Genomic DNA, 26,271 nt, shown 5'->3' with positions numbered 1-26,271 from the left:
CTCCAACTCAACGCGTTGACACCGCATGTTCCAAATCTGGTGTATCCTTAAACACGCCGCGACCCGTTCCACATATATAGAGATATATATATAAAGTGATTTCAAAATACATGTCGTGCAAACGCTATAAAAATCAAAGCGCAATATTATTCTTGTTATTGCCTCCAGTCCAAGCAAATAGGCTGAACTCAAACACTTTCTACTTCAATACCTTGACAGTCTTAAATACACTATAGATTAAAAAGCTACAAGTAGCGGAGAATTAACTCCTTCCAGCCCCAACTTAATTAAACGGGCGCTTAGAAGTAAATGTAATGAGTTCTAGATGTGGAAAACATCTGGGCAAATCATTCCAGATGCCCGAAACGAGCGGGATTATTACTACAATAATTAAAAATGATGTCAAAATGTCTTGTATTTCCTATTGACCATCCTTCCCAACAACTGTTTTTAAAGCTTTAGTGCCACTTTCAGCAATATTTTGCTTTTCTTCTTCTAAATTTTAACTATTTCTTCTGCTTGTTTGTTCAATGCAACTACTTATAGTATGAGGACACTTTTCGGTGTGTATACGTCTCATAATCCGGGTGTTAATTAGAAAAGATCTTGCAGGTTAATTAGATAAATTAAATCAAAAGGCCATTTTAGCTCGTGCTTTTCACAATTCCTCTCCAAAGTTTTAAGTACATCCCAAAGAAATCAAAATATATGGGAGTGAATCCTGCGGCGTTTAATGAATTACTTGGGATTTTTCCTGCAGACAATTCAATGTATGAGATAAGCTAAAGCTTTACTAAGCTCAGGTCTGGTATTTTAAGTAAAGTGAATTAAGTTAAGTAAGTTAATTAAAGACAATTAAGTGGTTTTAGATCCATGTTACTCTTCTGGGCTAAAAAACTTACGGTAGAAATACTGATCCAAAGCCACCTCTGAGTCAAGTTTCTACTCTAATGGAAGAGGTTTTAATTAATTATGTCCTATAGACACATAATATGGATGTGAATATTGAGTAAATTCAGTATCTTAGGTGTGTATATATATTTTATCCAATTATATAAAATAAAAGCACATGTACATCCTCCAAATACACCTACAATTAAGCATCTTTCTAACCACGTGCTTTGCTCACATTTAGTAATTCTATTCTAATTTGCTAATTAAAACCAAGCCAAACTAAGCAAGAAAACCGCTTTTTTGTGATTAAAACGTCGTTAATATTTTTGCAAAACGAGTTCTTTTAGAAACCTTCCTGCCCATCTAAAAGATTTCCAGCACTCCAAATATTAATTATGCTGGAGATATATGAGTTATTAACAGAAAATTGTTGATAGAGAGAAAAGTGTCAGTGGGAAAACCCAAGATGGATTTCTCCTCTGATTTAAACGCCAAACAAACAATTCAACTAAAATAACAAGAGTATAATTGGCTCTACTACCCATTAAATATAATGGAGAAAGAGGAAAAAAACCCTATAATCCAAATATTTTGATGGGCTGATACATGAAAGAAAAAACCCCGCCACATTATGCAAATAATACCTTTAAAAGTACGACGCAACCTGTAATTTGGGACACAACAGAGGGAAATTAAGAGCCGGTTACCTGAAAAACTCGCAATTCTTTAGACAGATTTAGCGCATTGTTTTTTATCAGGTTAAATATTATAATCCGCTCAAAAACATCTCGTCATTCCACAAGTAGGAATCAAATTGTATTTCAGAGCGTTTCGCCTCCACCCTTCGCCCCAAAATTCAATCAAAATGGTTAATTAACAGATTTTCATTCAATATTTCTACACATTGGATAATTGGAAAGAAATCGTCCAATGGTGCTTCTCAGTCAACCAGAAATGCCGATGAAATACTTGAGTGCGCTCGCGTTTTCCCCATCAGATCGGCGGGAAGACGCGTTTTTGGATTTATTAGCATTTGCAAGCAAATATTTAATAATTACTGCTACCTACAATGGGGTATTAAAGGAGATTCCGATAGGGGAATTTTTCCCCCTAACAACCATCGGCCATTGGATTAAACTCCCCAGGGAAGTGGTGGATCCTTCAACATTGGACACGTTGAAGATTCAACTGGTTGGGCCGGGCTTATGCCAAGAAGGGCTGGACCAGATGATCCTTGTGGTCAATTAAACATGGAATTCTATGATTCTATGATATCTATGTGAGGTGGATTGAGGAAAGAAATCAGGAATATATCACTAGAAGTAGACGTGGAAAGATGAAGCACTTGGTTTGGTCTCCAGATCAACCCCGGTGACAATGACAGAAAGGATGGAGCGGCCCATCCTTCCGAAATATTGATCAGCTATTGCTCAGTTTCATCAGTGTCAGGACACACTTGAGGAATTAAAATCACCTAAATTATCATTAAAATGCAGCAAAGGGTTCCAAACTTCACCCTCCTCTAAATTACAGGAGCGTCCCAAGGAAACGTCACCTGCTGTATCACCCAAGTGTCCCCTTACCTGTCGCACCTTCAATTCTCCTAATTACTTGAAAATGGGGTTTGTTTCCAAAAGGTATTTCCTACCTATGGCACAAATCATTACGCTATTGAAGAAATCCCATTTTTGTGACCCGACAATTAGCAATTCAAGGGGGAGAGAAGCAGCACAAGTAGATAAATGTGGAAAAGAACATTGAGCTTTACCAGGATTTGTTGAATATGTATTAAAAAATAAAGGGGGTTGAAAAGAAAAGCAAATGTGCGCCATAAAATGTGAATTGCTCCTAAACAGGATGTTTATTGGAGATTTTTCACAGGAACGAGTCGTTCTTTAAGTGGCAAGTTATTGGTTTCCCGCAGATTATATGTTATACAATCAAGCTGAATTATTGAAATGCCTTCCATGCACTCATCTATTGACATCAAATATAGCGTGTTATTTGTCATACTGCGATCCGGCCTGCACGGGAAGCCTTTCCAAAACGTGCTTTTAGTGCGTTTTACTCATAATAATGACATTTTACAGTCATTTAATATAAGGAATCCAGCCTATTAATCTATTTATCCTGTTTCAACACAGTTATTTAATCTTTAAAGCCACATCGCTGGGAAGAGGGACGGGATTTCAAAGACTTGGGGCTCGCTCAGAAGACTCAATAATTCCCATCCTACGCAAGGCCGGGCTTAAAATGGTGTTTAGGATTTTAGGATGATCCCCAAAATACGACAAAAAAATAAGTCTGGGGTTGTTCCTGTCCAGATCCAAGTTTGACTAATAACTACAGTTATTTAGTCAAACTGTAGTTGTCAACTTTAACTCGAACCCACAAATGTTGTCTTTCACATCTTAATTAAAAGCACCTTCAAGCTGTACACAATTAGCGACCTCAATTAAAAAGCAAATTAAAAGCTATTTTGCAGCAGGAAACACGAAGCAACACAAATCCAAACCCTTTTGAATGACCCAATACTATCTGCTTTCCCAAAGTCTTTTATTTTATATAAATCATCGCATCGTAGGTTGGTAAATAAGAATTTCACCCCAAGGAGCACTAATGCAAGACCCAGTTTCTTGACGTTCATCCCAGGAACCAAAGTCCATCAAAACCCATTTTCTAAGAACTCTGAGCATTTATTACTAAAAATATTGAGATAACCAAGAAGTACAGAGCAATCCATGGAGAAATATCACAAGCGGTATGAACGTCAAAAGCCACAAGAAGCGTCTGCAGTTGCTTGTGCAATGGGGTTATCAGACAGTCGAAAGCCAGACCCGCAGCGTCTACTATAATAACCATCATTTGAAAGAAAACTCAAATAAACCACCACCACCAAACCCTCAAACAAGCCCCAGAGACACCAAAATACCTCTTAAAATACCTCTTTTGTTGCCCCCAACACACGCAGCATGGAGGAGAGAATATGATGATGTCCCACCTCACCCAGTACGTCCTCCGTCCTCATCCGGTGGGTCCATCGCACAGCAAGACACCGACATCTCTATCTCGCCATCTTCCCCCAAAACAAGATTATTATTCATGAGCATCGTCTCTTCCCCCCCAGATTTGCGCAAAAGTTAATTAACCATTGCAGAAAACCAGCGCGGAATTTAAGACGAATATTCATCTTATGTCTTCTTGGTTTCAAGTCTAAAGGCCATCTTAACTAATCCCAGGATTATTATTTCTAAGTCAACCTCACGCATCTCTCCTACAAATTATAACCCACCCATGGCAATACAATTATTGTTTTCAACAGTAAATGTCCTTGTTTAAACATTTGGCCTAGTCTGAGGAGTCTTTCCTTGGGTTCTCAGCTGAATGAAGACATAATAGCCGCTCTGATATATTAAAACACATGCAACAATTATGCGTGTAGGTGCTATATGGATCTATACGACACTCCGAGGCTCATTCCTGAATTAAATCCATTGATGATGGCCATAAATAAAAAGGAAATGACTATCAGGAAAGAATAAATATGGGGGGAAATGGAGATAAATGCATCCTGGCAGCTTTAGACTGATGGGAATCATTAAGAGTGAAAATGAGTGTCTTTCTTTTTCCCCAAAGAGCAATTCTATTAATAATAACAATAATATTATGACTACTAAGAATAAAACAACCCCTCATTGAGAACTCATAAATGCATCAGTGCTACAATTATTATAGCTACAATTATCGCAACGTATAGAAATACATTTATTTACTCAGGCGTGGATAACTTTAGAGCATCTTCACAACAAAACACCAATTATAGATTTTTATCATAAAGATATATAAAATTAAACACGCAAAACATAAGTGTTTGAATTCTTCAATGATTTAGACTCGACTTTGTAAGGTGGCGCCTGCAATTATTGGCTCTAGAAACTTATATTTTTAATCATTCCTTGTCAAATCAGGTGAGAAAAGCCACCTGAAACATAATAATTTAATTCAATATATTAATAAAACTTTAGCCGTAAAGGAAAATAGGAGAAGATTGAAAGCAACAAAGAGTTGGTATCTTTTAAATGAGCGTTTGCCTTTGGATACTGGAATTATTTACAGCAGGACCGAATTATCCGATCACTTAAATCCGATTCTAAATCATCATTAAAGAAAACCAACTATACTGTAAAGAAATCAACGCAAGAATATGTATCTTGCAAGAAACACGAGACTAAAAGGGATCAAAACTGAGACTAAAAGGGAGCAAAAACTGAGACTAAAAGGGAACAAAAATTGGTTCGAAATCTCTGCAAGACGACAGAAAGGGAATTATAGAAATTAACTGAATATCCCGGCAATTTCCATGTAACAAAGGGACAAAATGGGATATTTTGTGGCCGAACGACGCAGGTAGGACCATCCTTGTGCAGAATGCTGGAGGTCATTTAATTTGAAAGATGGAGACAACGCGTTGTAATTAACTGAAGAAAAACGCAGCCCGAGCAACGACCTCGGGAGGTGGTTTGGACAATTGTGGATTTGGCAGCCGCCCTTGGGTTTAACGAGGAAAAAACCCCGTTCAGATGATGTTAATTAGCACCATATTGCTGGAGAATAGGCCATGGTTCACATTTACCACTTCAAAACCAGCGGGAAGCCAAATTGTGCAAATGCATCGAGATGAAGTTCCCACTGGATTGGCTGTTTACATCAAAGGCGCGGAAGGTCAGAACTCAGCGCTTGATGAACAATCGCATCCTACATATTTGTCTTTGGGATTGTTTTGTTCTTTATCACGGGCTTTATTTCCAGAAGGGGGAAGAATAATCTATTGGTAGATTAAAAGAAAAAGCTCCAGGATGGGCAATTTTTTAAAATAAAGCACTTCCTGTGATCCGGAAGAGTAAGATCTGGTCACTTTTAGGGTTGTTTAAGGGAGTGGTGGAGTCACCATCCCTGGATGGGTTGAAAATACACAGCGATGAGGTTCTCAGGGACATGGGTTGGTGCCAATGTTGGGTTGATGGTTGGACTCAATGACCTTGAGGGTCTCTTCCAACCAAATGATTCTATGCTTCCAAACGGTTTTGTCGGAGAGACAAGAGAGTCATCCAACCCAAAGCAACAAGAGTCACTTTGGGATCCTCACCTTCCCTTCATGGAATGATAACCAACCAGACCTCCTCCAATCGCAGCTTGGCCAAGCAACAATTAAGAGTTTCGACGGCAAAAATGGGACCAGAGGTGGGTTCTTCAGCCACAGCTGATACCCCATGGCTTGTGCTGCCCTGTAGAGAGGTTTCCATGGGCTCTAAGGCCACAAGACCACCATCTTATTCCTAGAAGAGTAAGACCACTGCTTACTCTGGATGACAAATGAGTTAGAACGATTTCATCTGCTTATTTTTCACATATATAAAGTATTATAGGCCCTTCCTCTCAGGTACTATTTGTAGGCCTTGCCTAGAAAGTCTTGAGTAGAGTTTTACAAGAAGTCAGTGAAAATGAGTTTCTTTTCAACATCCTCACCAAATCCACTATAAATCCAACCACACTTACCCCAGCGCCCACAGGTTATTTGGTAGAATCCATATTTTCGGAACCAAACCTCCAATATTACATTCAACTGACCGTACAAGACGCCGCTCTTAACCTCCCGCTTTTAAATCAATGAGCGCACACATCGCACAGACAAATCTTCACCTTTCGCTGGATCCCTGGTGGGGTTTCTCCAAAGAATATTTCTAGTCTTACAATGTTTTCTTAATGACCAACTCGCTCAATCGAGGCGGATTTTGCTGCATTTTGATGGGGAGCAAACAAAACAAGCTCCGGATTTCTCGTCGCGGTGAAAAACGACCGGTTGTTTCTTTCCTCCCGGCTGATACGCATCTTATTTATTCTCCCTCGTTAACGCGGGAACGCGGTTTTGTCTTCTGCCGCAATTAAAATGTAAATTTCTTGTAATTCCAAGCCACCTCGGGCAGGGGAATTTAAACGGCTTTCAATAAAACCAACTATGGATGCTGCGCTAAGATTCCTGTGTCAAATGCCTCACTCAAGTCAAGGTAGACCAAGGCTCCATATACACCTACCCTAACGTCCAATTATTATTTGTATTAATTGCTCTTTTATTTTCAGAAAACGCAATATAATACCCTTTGGTTTGTATACTGGAGCTTGACACCTTAATAATTCCCTAAGCCTATTTTCACCAGGAAAAATCTATAACCTTACGAAATTAAGTTTTCAGTGAAGAAACCATTGGCAAAAAGTTGCGCTTGGGGCTCCCAAATCATCTTTTTTCCACCTTTCTTCCATAAATTCTTTAGTTTAGATGTGGATCAAAAGCATCTGCATTAATTAATTCATGAATTAATTCACTTGCCCAATATTTAAAGAGAGTGGAAAAATAGAGTCGCCTTAATCAACTTGTAGCCTCTGAGACTTCTGAGGAAACAAATATATCAGCTAAAATGGGAGATTATGTTCACCATGAAAATCAATTAATCATTTCTTATGTATAAAAAGGTGATTAAAAATGCTCATGTTTGCATCTAATTGGCCTAAAACTGGGGGTGGAAAAGGGAGGGAAAAGGGGGGGAAAAGGAAAAAGGCGGGAAAAGGAAAAAAAGCAAAAGAGAAAAAGCAAAAAGAAAATATAATGAAAATAAAATAATCCAAACACTTTTAGTAATGGGAAAAATAGTCAAATCCGGAGGAAAAAAAGCCCTGGGGATAGCGCTGGATCCATTATTTACAGGTAACAGACGTTGCTCATTCTCGGCCGCCCTCCTGCTCCTCTGTTAATAATTGAATTTTGGCAGGTGCATTAATTCCTGTTAAGTGTGGAGTTGAATGGGAACCACTCCATAAGCCAGCACAGTTCACCCTTCATTTCAGTTTGGCCCTTTTCGAACCATCCATCAAAGCGGCGGCTCCTGTCAGGCTGAATCAAACCAGAGCCGGGAGGCAAAGAGACTAAAAAATAGCAAAAGAAAATAAGAAACGCTGCCATTCATCTCCCATCGCAAACAGAGAACGTGGGGAAACACGGTGTGGAAGCACCGCCATGGGAAACGCTGTCATTCATTCCTTGGTGAAAGAGTCTTTTGATATCATAATGTATATAATATATCCCACTACCTCCAATGCAAATGACCCATCTCCTCCACATGGAGCTTTGCACAACAAAACTATTCCAAAGTCTTCTATACGACACAATTTCTAAGGAGATATTTGGTGGTAACATTTCCAAAAAATGCGCTGGAGCAATGAAGGGAGATTCTCAAATGGGCACTTGCACTCCCAAACCTCCCTGAACCACGAGCAATAACCCAGAGCCAAGTAACCCACAGCCAGTAACCCACAGCCAGTAACCCACAGCCAGTAACCCACAGCCAGTAACCCACAGCCAGTAACCCACAGCCAGTAACCCACAGCCAGTAACCCACAGCCAGTAACCCACAGCCAATCTTAAGAAGCGGATGCAAACCCTACAGAGCTGAGATATTTAAATTTAACTTCGAGATGGCTGAAGGTCTCTGGGGCAGCAAACTGGTTCATCACCAGTTGGGAATGGGAATGGCCCAGTTGGTCCCACGTTTTATTCCGGAGTCACCTCCGCAGTGACACGAACACACCAACACACTCAACAGTGTTTCTGGCAGCAGCAAAATTCCCTTTTTCAGAGAAAAACCAGTTTATTTAACAAGCTATTGGGCAGGCTGATCCACAAAATGTTTAAACATCAAATGATGCACAGAGCTGGTATCGTTATCTTCCCAACATTCATTTACCGTTGGATTCCAAGGGATATTTTATGCCTGGAACACCAACCTTCCTGTGATCGGCCAAGTGAGCGGCGCCATCACAGACCTTGTTATGTGTATTTATTTTTAATAGGACTGAATTTCTACACTATTATCAAAAAAAGGCAACGCTGGAGTTTCTCTCAAGTGCTTTTTCCAAGCGTCGGGTGCTGAAGAAGTATTTGATGCTCATTGATAACAAGTCCCTTTCCAGAATGGGCTGAATGAGCCACTCGACCCTCATTCATTCAAAACTAACGGGCTGTAATTCAATCACCCCCATTACGGGGCCGAGCTGCCCTGTACCTGCAAATGGGCATTTACCTCGTTATTCACAGAGTCCATTGAAAGGGAAGACATAAGTCCGAATAAATTCTTTAAACTGCTCTGAAAGGAAAATAAGATTAAATCCTCTAAGATCAGATTGCTGCTCATTCTAGTCCAGCCTCACCACCAATATTAACACCAGCCTAAGCTCAGAGAAACTCTTGTAAATAGGTACAGAATAATACATGCTTAAAATATAATAATTATAGTTTAATCATGTATTATTCTGTACCTAATAATTATTGTGTTTTTATACAGAAGTGGCTGCTTCTTTCATGACGGATTAAGTCAAGTTTGAAGCTCACACACACACACATATATATATACACACATATATGAACATATCATCTATTTATATAAAAACATAGACATAAAAGAGAAACTTAAAATCCTATTTTCTTTGGTGGTCAATGCCCCCGTATCCAATAAAAAGCTTCAAATCTTGAATCCATGTCCAAATCGCTTGGTCCCAACTCTATACTCTGATAGGAAGCTCCATAGATTAACTCTGTTTAAAAGGGGAAAATATATTGTTTCATGAGCTTTTAGTTTGCAAGCAGTGATATTATTACATTATCATTATTACTATTATTACTATGATTATTATATTTTGTCTGTCCCAAGGGCACTGAGTTATTACATGAGTTTCTTGACCCATTGAGGATGCTCAATGAGGATGCCCGGACCACTAGGCTGAGCTGCTTCGTGGAGCTCAAGATATATTAAAAGAAATTAAAAATAAAGGATAGAAAAGTGTAGCTGGCTTCAGTGAAGCCATCGAATGCTATCGATTCGGTCATAAATTCTTTAAATCCTCTAAATCAAGGGAAGCGAGCACAGACTCAGTTATTGATCCATCAGGCCCAGCACCTGAGAAACCACCTTAGATTGCAAGAGGTCAACTGGATATTCCCAACAGAGCTCAGGTTGCCTGTCCCACATCAATACGCCCCAAAAAGACGTTTCTTCGCAAAGATTTATTGAAATATTTGAATTTGGGGTTTTCCAATGTCCCTGCTCATGGTTGGGGTTGGACTGGATGAGCGTTGACGGCTCCTTCCAACACAAACTCTTCTACGATTCTTTGATTCTACGGACGATATCGATGTTTCTATTTTGTATCGATGTTTCTATTTAACCACGGGATCGGGAGATGAGACAGAAAATGGGATTAGAGAGGAAAACGCCGGTTTTGGGGGTTATTTTCTGCTTGGTTTTGGTGTTCCTAAGCTCGGGTAGTTGTGTCAAACTGGTTTCCGTGACTCACGTGGGTTGATTGATGGATTTCACACCACATTTCGAGGTCATTACTTACAGAGAACTATTTGAACCAGCCAACAAAACTAACACTTGGTGTTAAAAACTCCCCAATAAAAGGCATTTGCGCAGAACAAAAACGCTCCCGAATTGCAGCCGAGTTGTCTGGAGTTTATACATTTGGATGCTCAGTAGAAGTGGGTTTTTTTGCATTATTATGGAAAGAATAGTTGCCCAAACTCCCCATTTTCAGACGCGATTTTCCTTCCCAACCCTATCAGTCCAATTATCATCGGGCTCTTTGATACAATTAAGGGGCAGGTTAATTAACGAGCAGGAAGAAAACTAACTTCTGTATGACGGCATAGCAGCAAATTATCAATTGGGACCAAAAATACTGGGTTTGTAGATCTAATTCTAATTCTACCTATAGATCTAATTAGATAGATAGATTAGATAGACAGATTTAGATAGATTGGATAGATTTAGATATAGATCTAATTAGATATATAGATCTGATTTACCAGGACCTGAAATCCCAGGGATTTTTCCCAATGTCAGAGATCCCACGAGTAGGAATAGGGTACGGAAAACCTGTTATTTCTGGATTTATGCCACTTTCAGACCCAATTCTTCCACCTCTTGCCATTTTAGTCTATGTCCACCATGGAAATAAGTTATTTTGAGCTCTTTCAAACAACTTCATTGTGAAATTCTCCTTTTCTTGCAAATTGCCTCGTTATTTAAAACATCAAAAGCATCTCGTTACCATGTGATGGGATTCACTTTGATCCCATGTTGTCTCCTCGGACTTCAGAGATAATTATTCAATTGTTATTTTTGTTGCCATTCAGCCTGCAAACATCTCCCTTATTCCTCTTTGTTTTACAGATACAAGATCACATCAATATTCAAAAAGGCAACAAAATACCAACATTTGTTAAATAAACATGTATTACAACTCCAAGGAAACGCATACAAATATCTACATTTGTATCTAGCCAAAGAAAACACAAACCTATCAATTAATTATTCTGTTTAGGAGATATAATGATGACACAACTTCAGCGCATTTGAGGGTTTGACAAATAAACAGATTCTGAGCAAATGAGCGGCCTAGATAAAGGAAAAATAGATACTTTGCTGTCGCCATCGCTCCGTTTCGAGCCTGTAATTTCCTTTAATTTGCTGTTATTAATACCAATATACACTATATTTCATTTGTAGTTTCATGCTTAGCGCTCTCTTGCAATTCCACCTTCTTCATGTTGCCAAGTGCAGGAAAATTCACCTTCCTTATTCAAAAGGTACAGAAAGGAATGAGATGCTAAGTCGCTATTAATTTTCATGGGGACCGCGCGGTCAGCGATGTCGACACGATAATGACGGCAATGATGCTCAAGCCACAGTTGCTCTCGCCGATAATGATTGCAATTATCAATGCAATTTGATTCTACTTGTCAAGCCTAGATTGGAGATCAGCATCTTTCAATAAGACAAATCAAGTATCCTGCCTAACAACTTACCTGCCTTTTCAATATTTGATTCATTAGAATGAAAACAAGTCCATAATAAATGAACTTGGGCAATTATAAAGCCGCGGTTTTATTTTTATCCAGTAAAACAATGAATTACGTGAATGCACCTGAAGAAATACAAGTGAACCCTCCACCATCAGTAATTATTATATTTGATTATAGCTTGATAAAAGGATATTGTTATACAAGCACGGCATATCCGATAATCCAAATTAATGTTCTATTCACTAATGAATGTATTTTTCATGCACAAGCTTTAAAGCCAGAACGCCAAATGAATGGCGCACTGAAACGCGTTATTGTTTGACGAAGCATTAGCTACGCCGTTCGTTAGATCTGCCTGAACAACGCTAATGCGCTCTGCTATTGTTCGGCGCTTTAAATAAAGCAAAAATAAGAGGCAGCTAGTAGATTTAAACATATTTCAGATTGCATTAATATTTGCCGTGGGGAAGGAGGTTGAGGAAGGCGCCTGCTTAACGTTTAACACTAGGAACCCATCGCTGCTCTATAAATTTACTTAAACTATTGTTAATTTGGTGAGAAGACGCTAATATGTTATTTTCTTGTCTTCTTTCTAGTGCTGAAAATAAGGATTCGAGAAGGCGAAATCAAGGGAAAGGTGCGTATACGAAACAAATGGCGGTAGCAACTAATATTTGATATTGTAAGAGGTTTATAGAGTGTGGCGGGAGGTACTGAAAGACTCACAGGGCTTGATTTCCATCCGATCAAAACTTGGAGAGTTTGCACTTTGTCGGAGGTATGAAAATCAAGTTGTTCAGCAAAAGGGAGCGATTCAAACCTAAAATCTGATTCAAATCATATCAAATACTCTGAGAACAGCCAACTGAGTACAGTTGGTGTACTCACCCATCACTGAGAGCTCGGCGGAGCCGCTGCTGTTCTCGTTTTTGTAGGTGACGACACACGTGTAGGTCCCGGAGTCGTCGTCGGTCACGTTGGATATGAGCAGGTTACTCCCAGCTAGTAACGAATACTTTTTGGACCTGAAACATTGAGAATAAACGTCTGTAGCGTGTTACGGTGCTTTATCTATCTAGAGAAATAGTAATATATATGGTGAATCATGCTATAATGAGCCACATGTCCAGTCTCATCATCGGGGAGGAAAAAACATCATGACTGCCACATTCCCCCCGTTGAATTTAAAGCGTTATGGTGGTTTGATCCTGATATTTTGCTCAAGGAAATGGGTAATAGCGTGAAAAATGAGACCCCCGAAGGGTTGAGCTACCTGATGGGCAGGATTTCATCCCCCCGCAGCCACGTGAAGGTGGGAGGGGGGTACCCAGAGACGCAACATTCCAGAACGGCGTCTCTCCCTTCCATGGCCACCACGTTCGATGGGCGTTGCAGGAAGAACTGCTGGCGGTGCAGACCTGGATCTACGAGAGCAAAAGAAGCATTGATCATCCATTAAAATATATATATATATATACGGATTCTTTTTGTTGGGAACGACTGATCAATACAGACCCAAGAGCCCACAGTTTTCATAGAGAAAGTCTATCAAATGACAATCTTGGAGCCGCTTGTTGAACCCCAAGGAGCAATTTGAAGGCAGAAATAAATACCAGCTTTTGGGCAAGTGAAAATGGATCATGTACAGCCTGGTATTAAAGCCGGGTCTTGGAAAGCCAGAGTTAAGGTTAAGAGCAGATTAATGCCATTGGTTTGGAGCTGCGAGAGGGAAGTTGGACAATACGATGGGTGAGAGAAGGAAAAAAAAATAAGAATGAAATCACTTGAAAAATTGGAATTGAGAAGGAATAAATAGCAAGATGAATGCTTTAAATTCTCCTTTGCCTGACCCAAGCGGTGGGCCGGGCTTAAAGCTTAAGCTGTGGGCTTAAATCCAACTGCCATGAGTGGGTGACAATGACCCAAGGGACAACACAGACCCAAGTCCCATTGACTGTGGCTGAAATACCAGGGAACAAAACCATATGCCAAGAAACTACTTTATTTTCTTATGACAGATGTTGAACCAAACGTGTTGGCCTCCAGATCTTATGATAGGATTGTCTTCCCTTCAGAAGCGCTTAGTTCTGAAACCACAAACAAGTTCTATTTGATTTCAATGAGTATCTTAGTTCAGATGGAAGATGTTAAGTCATGAAAACCAATGATATTGGGATTTTTCTTCCCCACCTGGCAAAATTTGGCGTGTTCTTGAGGGACATCATTGAATGAACAGCCCCCAAAAACCAAAAGGCCAAGGCCAAAGTTGAACTAAGCAGGAACCAACATGAGAAATGGTTGAACTGGAGGGAACCCAAACGTCAATACGAGCATATTTGAGAGTCGACTACCAATGGTTCTCTCCACAAACCCTCAGATTTGTCTCAATGTCATTAATAAGAGTTGAGGATTCATTTATTCTCACATTAAATTGGTCTTGGAACATGTGGAACTCAAGCTGATGTAACTTATTTGGGTTCGCCAAGAAAAATGAAGTTGACTTGGATATGGCTCTTGGGCACTTCAGAAAAAATGCACCTGGAGTATTTTAACTAAAATATATATTGAAAAAATGAAACTTTCCTAAAAATATGTTGCATCCCATTGTCTGGCATCTCATTGAACTGAGTTACGCCGTGTCGTTCCATTGACAAAATCCTCCCATCGCATCGTACCCAGGAAAACATTTCCAAACATATTTGGATAATATGTTTGCCGGGACAACTTGATTTATAATAAGGATGCACGTGGTTAAAATATTAACACCATAATGAATTGGGGCGTTAAGATGTTCTCCTTGCTGTAGTAACTTCAAAGTATATTCACTAAATCTGTGTGGAACGCGAGACGATACATCAGGGGTCCCATTTCTCGCTTTAATGATGATTTATTACGAGACGCTTTCCTCATCCATAACGAAGGGACAAATATTTACAACCCCTTGACTTGTTCTTCGAGATCTTGAGGTAAAAGAATAATAGAAAATACAATGTATTGCTACTGTAGGGAAGGGACGTTGCCGGGTTGTATTTAATTCCAACTGGGCGAGCTGCTGGAACACAAGAAACTGATATTTGTATTTATTATGCGAGATGAATTCCACACTAATCAGATTTATCCAGGGGAGAGAGGCAAAATAGCTCATTCCTCAGGATTATTAATAAAAGTATTTTGAATTTCACCTTCTTTTTGGTTAAAGGTCAAACTATAGTTGGCTTATCAAGTGCCACTCATGTGGGGAGCTGGATGGAGGGATCACCCAGATGCTGGGACTTATTTTATTGAGTTTTATTCGGAATGATATTATTTTATAGAAGCAATGAGTTGAGCTAGGAATTAATTCCCTCAAATAAATCACAACCACTATCTGTGGACAAATCATTTAAAAAATGAACTTTTGGTTTGCCGCCTATTCCTTCGAATAGGCTTTAAGACTTAGTTTTCATTTCTCCCCACTAATCAGGGGAAAAAGGCCAACGAGGGTATTTCTACCTCCGCTAATTAGAGGACTCAACTGAAGACGGTTTTCTACCAACAAGCGAAAACAGGAGAAGCAGATTTAGCAGCAAAATATCAGGTCTTTCTGAACCATCAAAGCGTGACAACAACATTCCCAAGAGGCCCAATAACATCTGAATTTTTGGTTCAGGAGCATCGCTTATTTCTTCTAAGAGTTTCTGTCTGCTCATGTTATCCTGAGATGAGTCTTGTGCTGTTCGCCCTAAGCCAAAGTTTGACCGACTCCGTTGCTTCCTCGCTACGTGTTTTTCTCCTTATTTGCTCCAGCGTTTCCCTGATATTCAATTTAACATGCTGGGAAGAGATCAATTAATCCCCTTCTCTCCTACAAACAGTCAGAACATTAACGACCGAACCTGGGCAAAGAAACAGCAACCCACCCGCAGATGATCAGGGACTCCTTGGGACTGATCCTGGCTTAAGTGGTTTCTGGAGCATTTAGGCCAGCTCGGAAGTCTAAAGATCTTGCTTGGTGAGAAATCACGTAACATTTGCTTACAAGATGCATATATAAAAATATTCTATTAGTTATAACGTATAACGAGGAGATTTTGCAACAATACCTTCTTCAAATCATTATTTTACTGCTCAGATCTTGATATTAAACCACAGTGATAACCATCTATATAACTGATGAGTTTATTAAGAGGGAGACCAAGATGGGGTTGGACTAGTTGATCTTTAAGGTCCACCTTGAACCATTCTGTGGTTCTACATTCGCTCGGCCGTGAATTTGGGAACATCATGCGTCCCATTTAAACTCCGTCAGATCCCAAACAGTGCTCTGGGCACCTTGGTAGGTCACGCCAGGCCCTGAATTACCCAAATAACCTCACTTTGAGCAGGGAAATTCAACAGCTGGTCCCAACAAATCACTTTGAAGTTCATGAAGCAACACAAACTCTCCAGCGAGCGCTGTGGGTGATGGGAAGGACTCATCCTGCCCCATTGACCATGTCAAAGAGACCAATTTCACACACATCTCAATTATGTGCTTCAAGTTAGAAAGCAAAAATATTTTCCTAAGGTGTCAACTCCTCACCTTGACGTCCAACTGCTTCTAAAGGTCTCCAAGCTCTTCCATAGGAAGAACTTGAAGTTTGTAGAAGGAACTGGGAACAAGGTGGGATAAACTGCATTTCCAAGAATCAAAGGACACGGTGAGGTGAGAACAAGGTGATGGAGAAGTAACCAAGTTCTTACCTGCCAAAACTCTGACTTCGGCGTCGTTCCCGGTGCGAGAACTGGCCGGGTTCTTGGCCAAGCACCTGTAGATGCCGCTGTCCCCGTGCTGGACGCGGCTGATCTGCAGAGCCCCGGAGGGCAGGACGGCCACGCGTGGGTCACTGGGGTTGGGGGACACGTCCTCCTGGTTCCGCTGCCAGTGAACCACGGGCATGGGCTCTCCAACCACTTCGCACTTGAGCAGGATGGTGTCTCCTGCGAAAGCCGTGACTGATTCTGTCTGGGAAAGGAACCTCAGTGGTCCTGCAAATATTAAAAGCAAAACCAAAACACAATTATATAGCTGCTGGAAAGATAAATTGCACAGGACAGAGATGCCATCACACAATTTGAACCGCTCGGAACAGGGGAGCGTTCAAAGGAAGTCACAACCAAACCTATGGAAGGTTGGGAAACGTTATAGTTGCACCTTGCTGTATTTCTCCTTCCCTCCAAATCAAAGGAAGAATACTCTACAAAGCCTCTGTTCAATAAAATATTTCACATGAAGAACGGCCTGTGTCTGTTTTCCATGAAACACTTGACTCACGAGGGCAGGAGGGAGGAGGTTGGAGCTTGAACCGCGCAACGCCCAGATGCTCCGACCTCACTCGGTGCAAAACCATGAGGCCCAGGTCCTTCATGTGCTAGAGAAAAACCCACAAGAACAAGGATCATAAAATAACACCACAGTTTGAGTTGGAAGGGACCTTAAAATGCATCTACTCCAACCCCCGGCCATGGGCCAAGACATCTTCAACTAGACCAGGTTGCCCACCTTGTCCAATCCGGCCTGGGTCATCTCCAGCACTGGGGCATCTACAACTTCTCCAGGGCCTCATCATCCTCATTGGGAAGAATTTCTTCCTTAAATCTCACCCAAATCTCTTCTCAGTTTAAAGCCATCACCCCTTGTCCCATCACTACATGTCCTTGTCAAAAGCCCCTCTCATAGGTCCCTTGTGGACATGGTAGGGACGTATTTTGGGCCTCTAGTCCTGGACAATCCCCTAGAAATGACCTATTAAAATACCACCAAATGTTCAGCAAAAGTGATGCACCGGGGAACAATCATGTATTCAAAAATGCATTTGAGCGGGAGCCCCAGGATCATTTCCCAGTTCAAACCCTCATTTTCTGGGGATATTTTGACCACCCATCTCTAGTTGCAGTTCTCCTCCTTAAACACGTCGCTCCTGTGGCCCAGAGCATCTCCAAACTATAAGCTGGAAAATTAGAAGCCTTCAACACTTTAATTAAAAATAAAACATTAAGATAAACACAGTATGAACAGCTGTTGAAAACTGCAGATTTTCCTAGGAGGAAAGACACAAAAATCTAATAATTGACTGTAAAACCATGACTAAAAGGATGGGCTTGCTCATGCTTTGCCCCTTTCTGCATGTATCCCAACACTTTTTCTTTAAGAGTTTAAAGAAAACATCCTAAAATTCACGCGTAACAGATCAAGACGTTGCAAAAAAATAGAGGGGAAAAAAAGACGCTAATTACCTTTGTCTAGGGTTGTGTTTAAAACTGGTTTATCTCTCCTAATAGACAAGATTTTCAAACTATCCCTTGGTCTTTCCCAAAGCTACTTAGGAAGCTTAATTGTAAGCCGGACCCAACTCTGATTTACTCGGCAGCCTATCGGGATCCCCATCTTCCCTTCCCGAAGACCCAATTATTAAGCAATTAAAGTTCACTTAATAACAAGGCTTATCATTTGGGGGACAGGCCGCGGGGCCTGGAACACATCGGGCTATTAAATATTCAACAATTTAGTAGCGCTCAGTAAAATCCCCAGGAGAAGAACTGCTTTAAATGCTTTATTTGTTTCAAATTAAAGTCTGCAAGGTTACTTAACATCAAGACAAGACCTTTTATATTTTTCAATTCACATAATAGCTGAAGGGCGAGAAACCAAGGTAATGAAAATAGTGATTTCCTTCTGCTTGCTTCAGAAAATAAGAAGGAAAACGAGCATGGATGAGTGAAGCTCAAAATGTAAATATTTCAGAAACTTCTCTTTAATTCTCTCTTCCACAGGCTGGTTTCCAAAGAGCTGCGCTACTTTATTTACTCTATATTCGTGTTTATTTCCCAGCTCCTGTTTGCAAGGCTGAAAAGATTTACGGCGAGTAATTTGCACAAGTGTTGGAACACAAAACCTACGGGCTTCACCAAATCATTCGAGCGTGGATGCGGCGTTCGGGTGAGCTCATAGAAACAGGAGCTAAATAAAACCGAGCTTAACTGTAAACCCCATCTTACGGGACTAGAGGCCGCACGTCTTCGAGGTGATAGAACTGATGAAGAGCTGGACACATTTCTGATTGAGAAGAAACTCCTCATACCACCCATCAGACAAAGACACAAAAGGGAAGGGGTTAAATATCACAATAAAATATTATTAAGATACTTTAGGCCTTTGTATGGTTTATATATGAACTTTAAGCAGTTAAGGTTTATATAGATGTAATTCAAATCAATCTGCCAGCAAAGGCACCTCGGTGCGAAGTGATGAAGAGGATGGTGCCCCACTTAACAAGCCAAGGACAGAACCAGCCCCATGTTTCAAAAGCAGATGAAGCATCAAGTCATCAAAAGCCTATTTCTTATGACTTATTTTCAACACAAAGCTCCACCGCCCCTCAAGTTGTGGCTCATACTGGAAATAATTCAACCTGCTAAAATAATTTCAAGTCATAATTAACAGCTAGGAAACACAAAATCTTTGCGAGGAGCCGCTAATTTTCTCTACGGGCCTTCTCTTTGCTTCAACTACTGGCACGGTATATATGGGAAACCAAGGATGGTTTCTTCTGATTAGCACTCCTTTTTCATCAAATTCACACGGCCAAGCTAAAAATACATCGACAGCGTTAACGCGCGAGCGTTCGGCCTCTCTGCCTAAATTAGAGCCCCCATCTCCCAAGGCTTCCCAGATGGGATTCATCAATTCATCAATTAAGAGCTCGTGACCGCTATAAATCCGGGCAAAGCTCCCCCTTGAATTCAACGCACAGACGCGGTGGCTTCTGGTAGATCACGTCACGTCCAAAATCACCGTGAAATGGGGAATACTCAATGATTTGTGATTGTTGATTTATGATTTCCAGCCTGGAAGTTTGATTTATGAAGTTGGATTTCAACACGGATGACTCTGGTCTGTGACCTTATCTGTAGGAGATAAAGATCGACATGGGCTTGGCGTTAAAATTTGGATTGAGATCCAAGAAATTATTTACAACGCGCTGCGGCGGTGAGGTCCAAATAGCTCCAAATCAACCAAAGTACACTATTGTGTACACTATTATTTTAATTATTATAGAATTAATTATTATACAAGTGCGTTTGTGCTCCTGCAAAGAAAACTTAAGGATCACCATCACCATCAAAAAGATAATAAAGGAAGACTTTAAACAGACACTATTATGCTTAAAATTCATTGAACAAGTGTCAAAAGTATAAATCTGCATAACGTGGGGGTTTTTGCTGTCCTCTTGGCACGCGTCTCATGGATTTTGGATTGAGATGTGACTCATCCCGCTTTGTGCCAGCGGAGGAAAAGCAGCTTAGATGCTTCCAGCCTCATTTATCCCAAACTCCGAGCCAAACAAAGCATTTGGCCTCGTTTCAGGAGAACCAAACTGCGATGAGCTTTTCCAGCCTATGTGTTTTACGGGCCAGACAATTATTTCTGCAACTTGTGTTTAGCGTTCAGTTATCATGCTGAGAAAAGAGCCTTGATGTTCTTGCTGGGAAGTCCTCAAGGCCTTTCTTGGTGTGAGGTGATCCCACCACCCCTCTGGCCACCATTTTGAGCCCTGAAGTGATTCTGGTGCCCCCAGGGCCGCCATTTTGAGCCCTGAGGTGATTCTGCTGCTGCCATTTTGAACCCTGAGGTAATTACGGTATTGCCATTTGGAGCCCAGAGGTGATTCCAGTGCCACCCTTCTGAGCCCTGAGGTGATGCCGGTGCCCTTGGTACCATCATTTTGACCCCTGAGGTGATTCTGGCACTGCCATTTTGAGCCCTGAGGTGATTCCAGTGCCCCTGGTGCCGCCACTTTAAGCTCTGAGGTGATTCTGATGCCGTCATTTTGAGCCCTGAGGTGATTCTGATGTCCCTGGTGCTGCCATTTGGAGCCCTGAGGTGATTCTGGTGCCCCTGATACCACCATCTGGAGCCCTGAGGTGATTCCGGTGCCGCCATTTTGAACCCTGAGGTGATTCTGCTACCACCATTTGGAGCCCTGAGGTGATTCTGGTGCCCCTGGTACCACCATTTGGAGCCCAGAGGGGATTCTGGTGCCCCTGGTGCCACCCTTTGGAGCCCTGAGGTTATTCTGGTGCTGCCATTTTGAGCCCTGAGGTGACTCTGGTGCCGCCATTTTGAACCCTGAGGTGACTCTGGTGCCGCCATTTTGAGCCCTGAGGTGATTCCGGTGCCGCCATTTTGAGCCCAGAGGTGATTCCAGTGCCACCCTTCTGAGCCCTGAGGTGATGCTGGTGCCCTTGGTACCATCATTTTGACCCCTGAGGTGATTCTGGCACTGCCATTTTGAGCCGTAAGGTGATTCTGGTGCCCCTGGTGCCGCCACTTTAAGCCCTGAGGTGATTCTGATGCCGCCATTTTGAGCCCTGAGGTGATTCTGATGTCCCTGGTGCTGCTATTTGGAGCCCTGAGGTGACTCCGGTGCCGCCATTTTGAGCCCTGAGGTGATTCTGGTGCCGCCATTTGGAGCCCTGAGGTGATTCCGGTGCCGCCATTTGGAGCCCTGAGGTGATTCCGGTGCCCCTGGTGCCACCATTTGGAGCCCTGAGGTGATTCTGGTGCCACCATTTTGAGCCCTGAGGTGATTCCGGTGCCGCCATTTTGAGCCCTGAGGTGATTCCGGTGCCGCCATTTTGAGCCCTGAGGTGATTCTGGTGCCCCTGGTACCAGCAGTCTGAGCCCTGAGGTGAGGCTCCCAAAACTGTATAAACAGATATAATGTATAAATAGATATATAAGGGAGGATTTAAGGCAGCATTTAGGCTCAAACACTTGGGCCGGGCAGCGATCGAATTCCACCAGGGCGAGCTGAACAAAGACAGAGCCAGGACCTGCCCTTCGACGCCTCTTATCTATCACAGGAAATAAATGAACTTATTATTGTGAAAAAGACTTTTCTGCGGCCTGCGTTCCCGATGTCAGCTCGGATTATCAAAACAGCAAGAATTTTCAAATCTAATTTACTTGTCACCTTTTCTGCGGCTCGCTCGCTGGCCGCGCTCGGCGCAACGCGTGGAAACCATCTATTTTTTCCGTCGTGTTTGCGCTGGAGAGGGATTTTCATCACGGATTCCATGCCTTCACGATCAGTTCTGCTTAATCTTCGCACATCTTCTCCGATTCAAAGCGCCGGCACAAAACTTTTGTTCCCGACCGTCCCGCACGCATTGAGAACAACCAAAAATCTCTATTTTAAGTGAGTCGTTCAAGTACAACCCTCAAGATTTCATTTCTTATCCTTTTACCAATTTTTCAGCATTTCATGCGAACTGAATCTGTCATTCCTCAAGGTCATGGCTTGAAATTATAACCTCTTAATAGCTACGTGCAAATTATCTCCAGAGCTCCTCACCTACAGCCCCCATGGGTTGGATTTAGCGCTCCCGTCTCACAATTTCAGCTTAAAACTATTTGCTGATCCCTCAAATACAAGGCACAGCAAATCTTCAAAGCAACACACCCGCTCGTATTTATTAACGAGCCAACATGATATACTGAATTTCTCAGCGTGTAACTCCCCGCCGTTCACAGTAGCGTTCACAACACACCTGCGTGGGGAAATGAAATATTATCCTAAATTTTTATCATCTGCCTAAGAGCCCACCTACTGCTTTTGTCCTTGTTAATACACAAACCCGAGGGTGTAAATCTCTTCGTCTTCTCGCCAGCGCTCGTGGCTCGCGGCCAGGCCGAGGAAATCTGCAAATCTGTTCCTCAAACAGGACAAAAGCACAAAAAAACCAGGACTTTTTGTCTCGCTGAAGAGTCTCAAAAGGGCCAAATGTCAAAATGCCAAAATCAAATGATTAAAAACCGCACGTTCTCTCATTTGTGTGCCAAGAGTTCGCCGGTTCAAGTGTCATTTAGTCTATTCCATTTGTGGTCCCTTCCAACCCGGTGTCCTACGACTCCACGTCACCACGTCTCTACATCCTACGTCTCAACATCCTACGTCTCACGTTTCTCCATCCTATGTCTCACATCTCTACGTCCCATGACTCACATCTCTACATCTCAACACCTCACGTCTCTACACTTCTATATTCAAGCCTTGCACTTGGAGCAGTGACTTTGTTTCCACAACGCACCGCAGAAACAGCACAAAGACGCCCCGAGCGGACCAGTAAACTCTTGATGTAACAATCTACAAATGGAAGACGGTATTTTTGTGACTTGCCTCATTTAAAGTCCTTCAGAACCACCTTGGAGATCTTCAGAGTCATTAGGTATTATCTTACATTGTTAATAAAGATAAAACCAACAGGACATTTCGACTTCGTAAACCCACGAGATGTGGAACAGCTCAACATTTGACCCCACAGCTCTTGGCTTCAAACACCCAACTCCTCTCTTCTTATCTCTCTGATCTCATAAGATATTTAACCCGACGGCAAAAACTCGAGAGAAAATAGACTACAAATCAATCAGAAAAGTGGTTCTGACAAATTCCGCGTGATACGACGGTGCCCGTCCAACAACGCCAAAGTCACGCGGCAAACCACGCATCGGAAATAATAGGAGACTTAAACGAGACATTAAATGGGATGTTAAATTACTGGATTGTTGAACACACAAGAATCATGTTAGAATTGTTTTACTGGTCTAAGCAGCAACACTGTTCCAAAATTATCATTTCCTCAGAAGCCCATGGCATTTATTTATAGATCTATTTAAATGTGCTTTTCCGCCTGCTTTTCCTAATCATTAAAACTAACAGAATTACTCTTGCCCTCACCCTCAAGAAATCAGTGGCTTCCTCAGAAAAGCCACTAAAACCAGGGAGCAATTTGGGTCTGACAGATTCACTAATAAACCGGCGAAACATTTGAATCGTGCGACGCATCTTTTTACGAGACGACCCTGAAATACGGCGCAATAAACGAATTAACCGAGCGCAGCGACCTCGTCGTTGGTTGTTAAACTGGGAGAACGGCGGCAAATCCCGGCGCGAGAAACGCGGGCGCGAGCGGCATTTTATCGAGCGTTAGCGGGCGACCCTCCATCACCGGCCGGCGTTGTGGGTAAGTGACCGTTTAGCGGCGGCGGCGCTTGAGTTACGGCAATTCCCAGGTTGTTACGGCTCCGTCGTTGCCGTTATTGCTCGCAAACACACACGCGGGACCCGTTTGCCGCGGAGTAGGCACAAGGTACTGCATATAAAGCTGGAATTGATCAAAGCACAAGGATAGGGAGGTGAGAAGGGTAGCGCTACAGCATCAAAATACTCCTACGTTGGGGTTGGGGAGAGAAAATAGCCATAATCTGCACAAATTTGGATGTTATTTGCCCATCATTTTATTCTACAGTTTATGCCTGGTTGTATCCCTTCATTTTATTCTACAATTTATCCCTGTTTTTCACGCGTATTTTATCTTCCATTGGCGCGGGGCTGTGAATGGAGCATTCTCTGTCCATTGCTTCCATAGGGATTGGGTAAGGACTAACCTCAGGCTTTACATTTGAGTCCATAAAGCGGTTTAGCAAACCAGAGTGACCAATATACCTATTTCTGAGGTGGGATCCAGCCAAAAAACGTGACGTGCTACCTCCTATCGTGGCCTCGGTCACAAAATCCATCTCAGATCAAAACTGTCCAGGCACCCATTGGTTACTCTTGAAACTCTTGTATGCAAGAAGCCTAATTTTTTTTTATTTTTTATATATATTTATATACATGTTCTCAATGACTTCAGTGCTCCTGACTTGACCGGGATGCTGATGGAATCACGGGCCATTTTCTTGCCTGTAGCACCAACAAAACTGCTTAGAAAAGAGTCTTTTCTGACGGAGTTGAGCTCTTTACCGTAAGAAACAAATATAACAATAAGAGGAATAACATCATTGGAAAGTGCATTAAAATGCAGCGAGTTCTGCACTGGTTGAATCCTCCAGCCTTGTACTTGACCTCCAATGTCAATTTGGAGGAGAAAAATCATATAACAGGTGAATATCAGGCGCCCTCTTTCCCTCCCTGAGCGACAACAGCAGCATTAACATTAAAAAGGACGTTAAGTGCAAATAAATCAGAGCAAGAAAACAAGATGACACAACATTTTACATTCGCCACCATCACTTTGAGCTGTTGCAAAACCCAAGAGCTTGTGGGACACCACAAACTCCTCCGGTGACTTTAAGCACCAGTAAAACTTGCCACGGTTTTCTGTTCCATTTTACCTGCAAACCGAGTTTTCTTCGCATTTTCATCCATATTTTGCAGCAGGCGGCCTTGATTTTCATCTTAAAAAACCCAGAAGGTATATGGGAAAAGCAACATTTACATGATGAATAAACATCATTGTACCCCCCGACTTCCAAGAGTCTCTTTTCAAACTGGAAATGCTCTTCTCCTATGAATATGCAACATGGCCACAGGTTTCAGACAGACAAGCAATGGGATTATGTCGTTCTAATGCCAGTTCCAATATCTGTGTCGTTGCCCGGTTTGTTGTTCAGAAAATAGGGTTATAACTCAAAAACAATATCAAGTTGCATCAGCTTTTCATTTCTAAGATCTTCATCTTAAATTATTTCCTGATAATTGTCTTTATTTCACCCGACTTCACAACAAACTTGACAAGACTCAGCTAATTTTCCCCTGCAAGATAAAGCTAAAATATGATGTTATGTAGTCAATATACGGCGCGATATATCATGTGCTCCTTTCACCAAGGGTTTAGTTATTTCCAGGACCTTCTGGCCCTGGGGCATTTTTAGCAAGCACTGATCTAGGATGGATTAGGGGCCGTGAACACACAAGACTTGGGTTTTCAGTTGTTTGCCTCCATATATAATGTTTTTTTAATTATATAATCATTTTTCTATCCTTTCGCATTATATTTAACTCAGCTTTTTCTTTAAAAAGCTTATTCCTTAACATCAATGACTCTTCCAAGCTAATTAATCAAACTCCCCCTTGGCATCAAGTTACTTTTCCAACAAATCTCCACTAAAGGCAAAAATCAAATCGACTCCGACAAAACAAGAGGAGGATCCAAAATAACCAATTTAAAGCACCTGGAATGGTTTAAATATTTGATATACAGACTGCAGATCGGATCCTCAGCCACATCCAGCTGGGGATTTTGCTGGCGGTGTCCACGATGGGCAAAAATCACTTTATTTTTTACATTAAAAATATCTTTACAAATCACTCCCTATTGTGTTTGGTGCAGAATGTTTTGCAGAGTGCAGAATTTCAGCTGCCAACCCAAAAACCTCAGAGAGGCCTTTTCCACCCCCTCCTTTTCCTTTGCTCCCGTTCACAGACGCGCTCCCTCGGCGCCGTAATTCACTGTTTCTCCTTCACCGTCTCTGACAAGCCCAACAAATGGATTTACTTCCCAGAGCAAACACAGATGTCGTGTTCCACGGGCACAATGTGAACAAAGTTACTGCGAAAACACAGCTATTCATCATAGTTTCGAAACACAACACAAAG

At 41.7% G+C, this 26,271-nt stretch overlaps 1 protein-coding gene across 1 annotated transcript in view; it reads right to left on the bottom strand.

The window, feature by feature from the left end:
• Positions 1–26,271, bottom strand: part of DCC (DCC netrin 1 receptor) — a gene marked incomplete at both ends in the record, with an annotated part of 255,054 nt that overhangs the window by 142,945 nt on the left and 85,838 nt on the right. Inside the window, 3 exons of the mRNA XM_080362678.1 lie at positions 12,698–12,834; positions 13,083–13,233; positions 16,532–16,816. Of these exons, the coding sequence (XP_080218804.1) occupies positions 12,698–12,834; positions 13,083–13,233; positions 16,532–16,816 (573 nt within the window). The remainder of the gene's footprint in view (positions 1–12,697; positions 12,835–13,082; positions 13,234–16,531; positions 16,817–26,271) is intronic.

The sequence above is a fragment of the Nesoenas mayeri genome (assembly GCF_963082525.1).
Source record: "Nesoenas mayeri genome assembly, chromosome: Z".
NCBI lineage: Eukaryota > Metazoa > Chordata > Aves > Columbiformes > Columbidae > Nesoenas > Nesoenas mayeri.
This window is presented reverse-complemented; position numbering and strand designations above follow the sequence as displayed.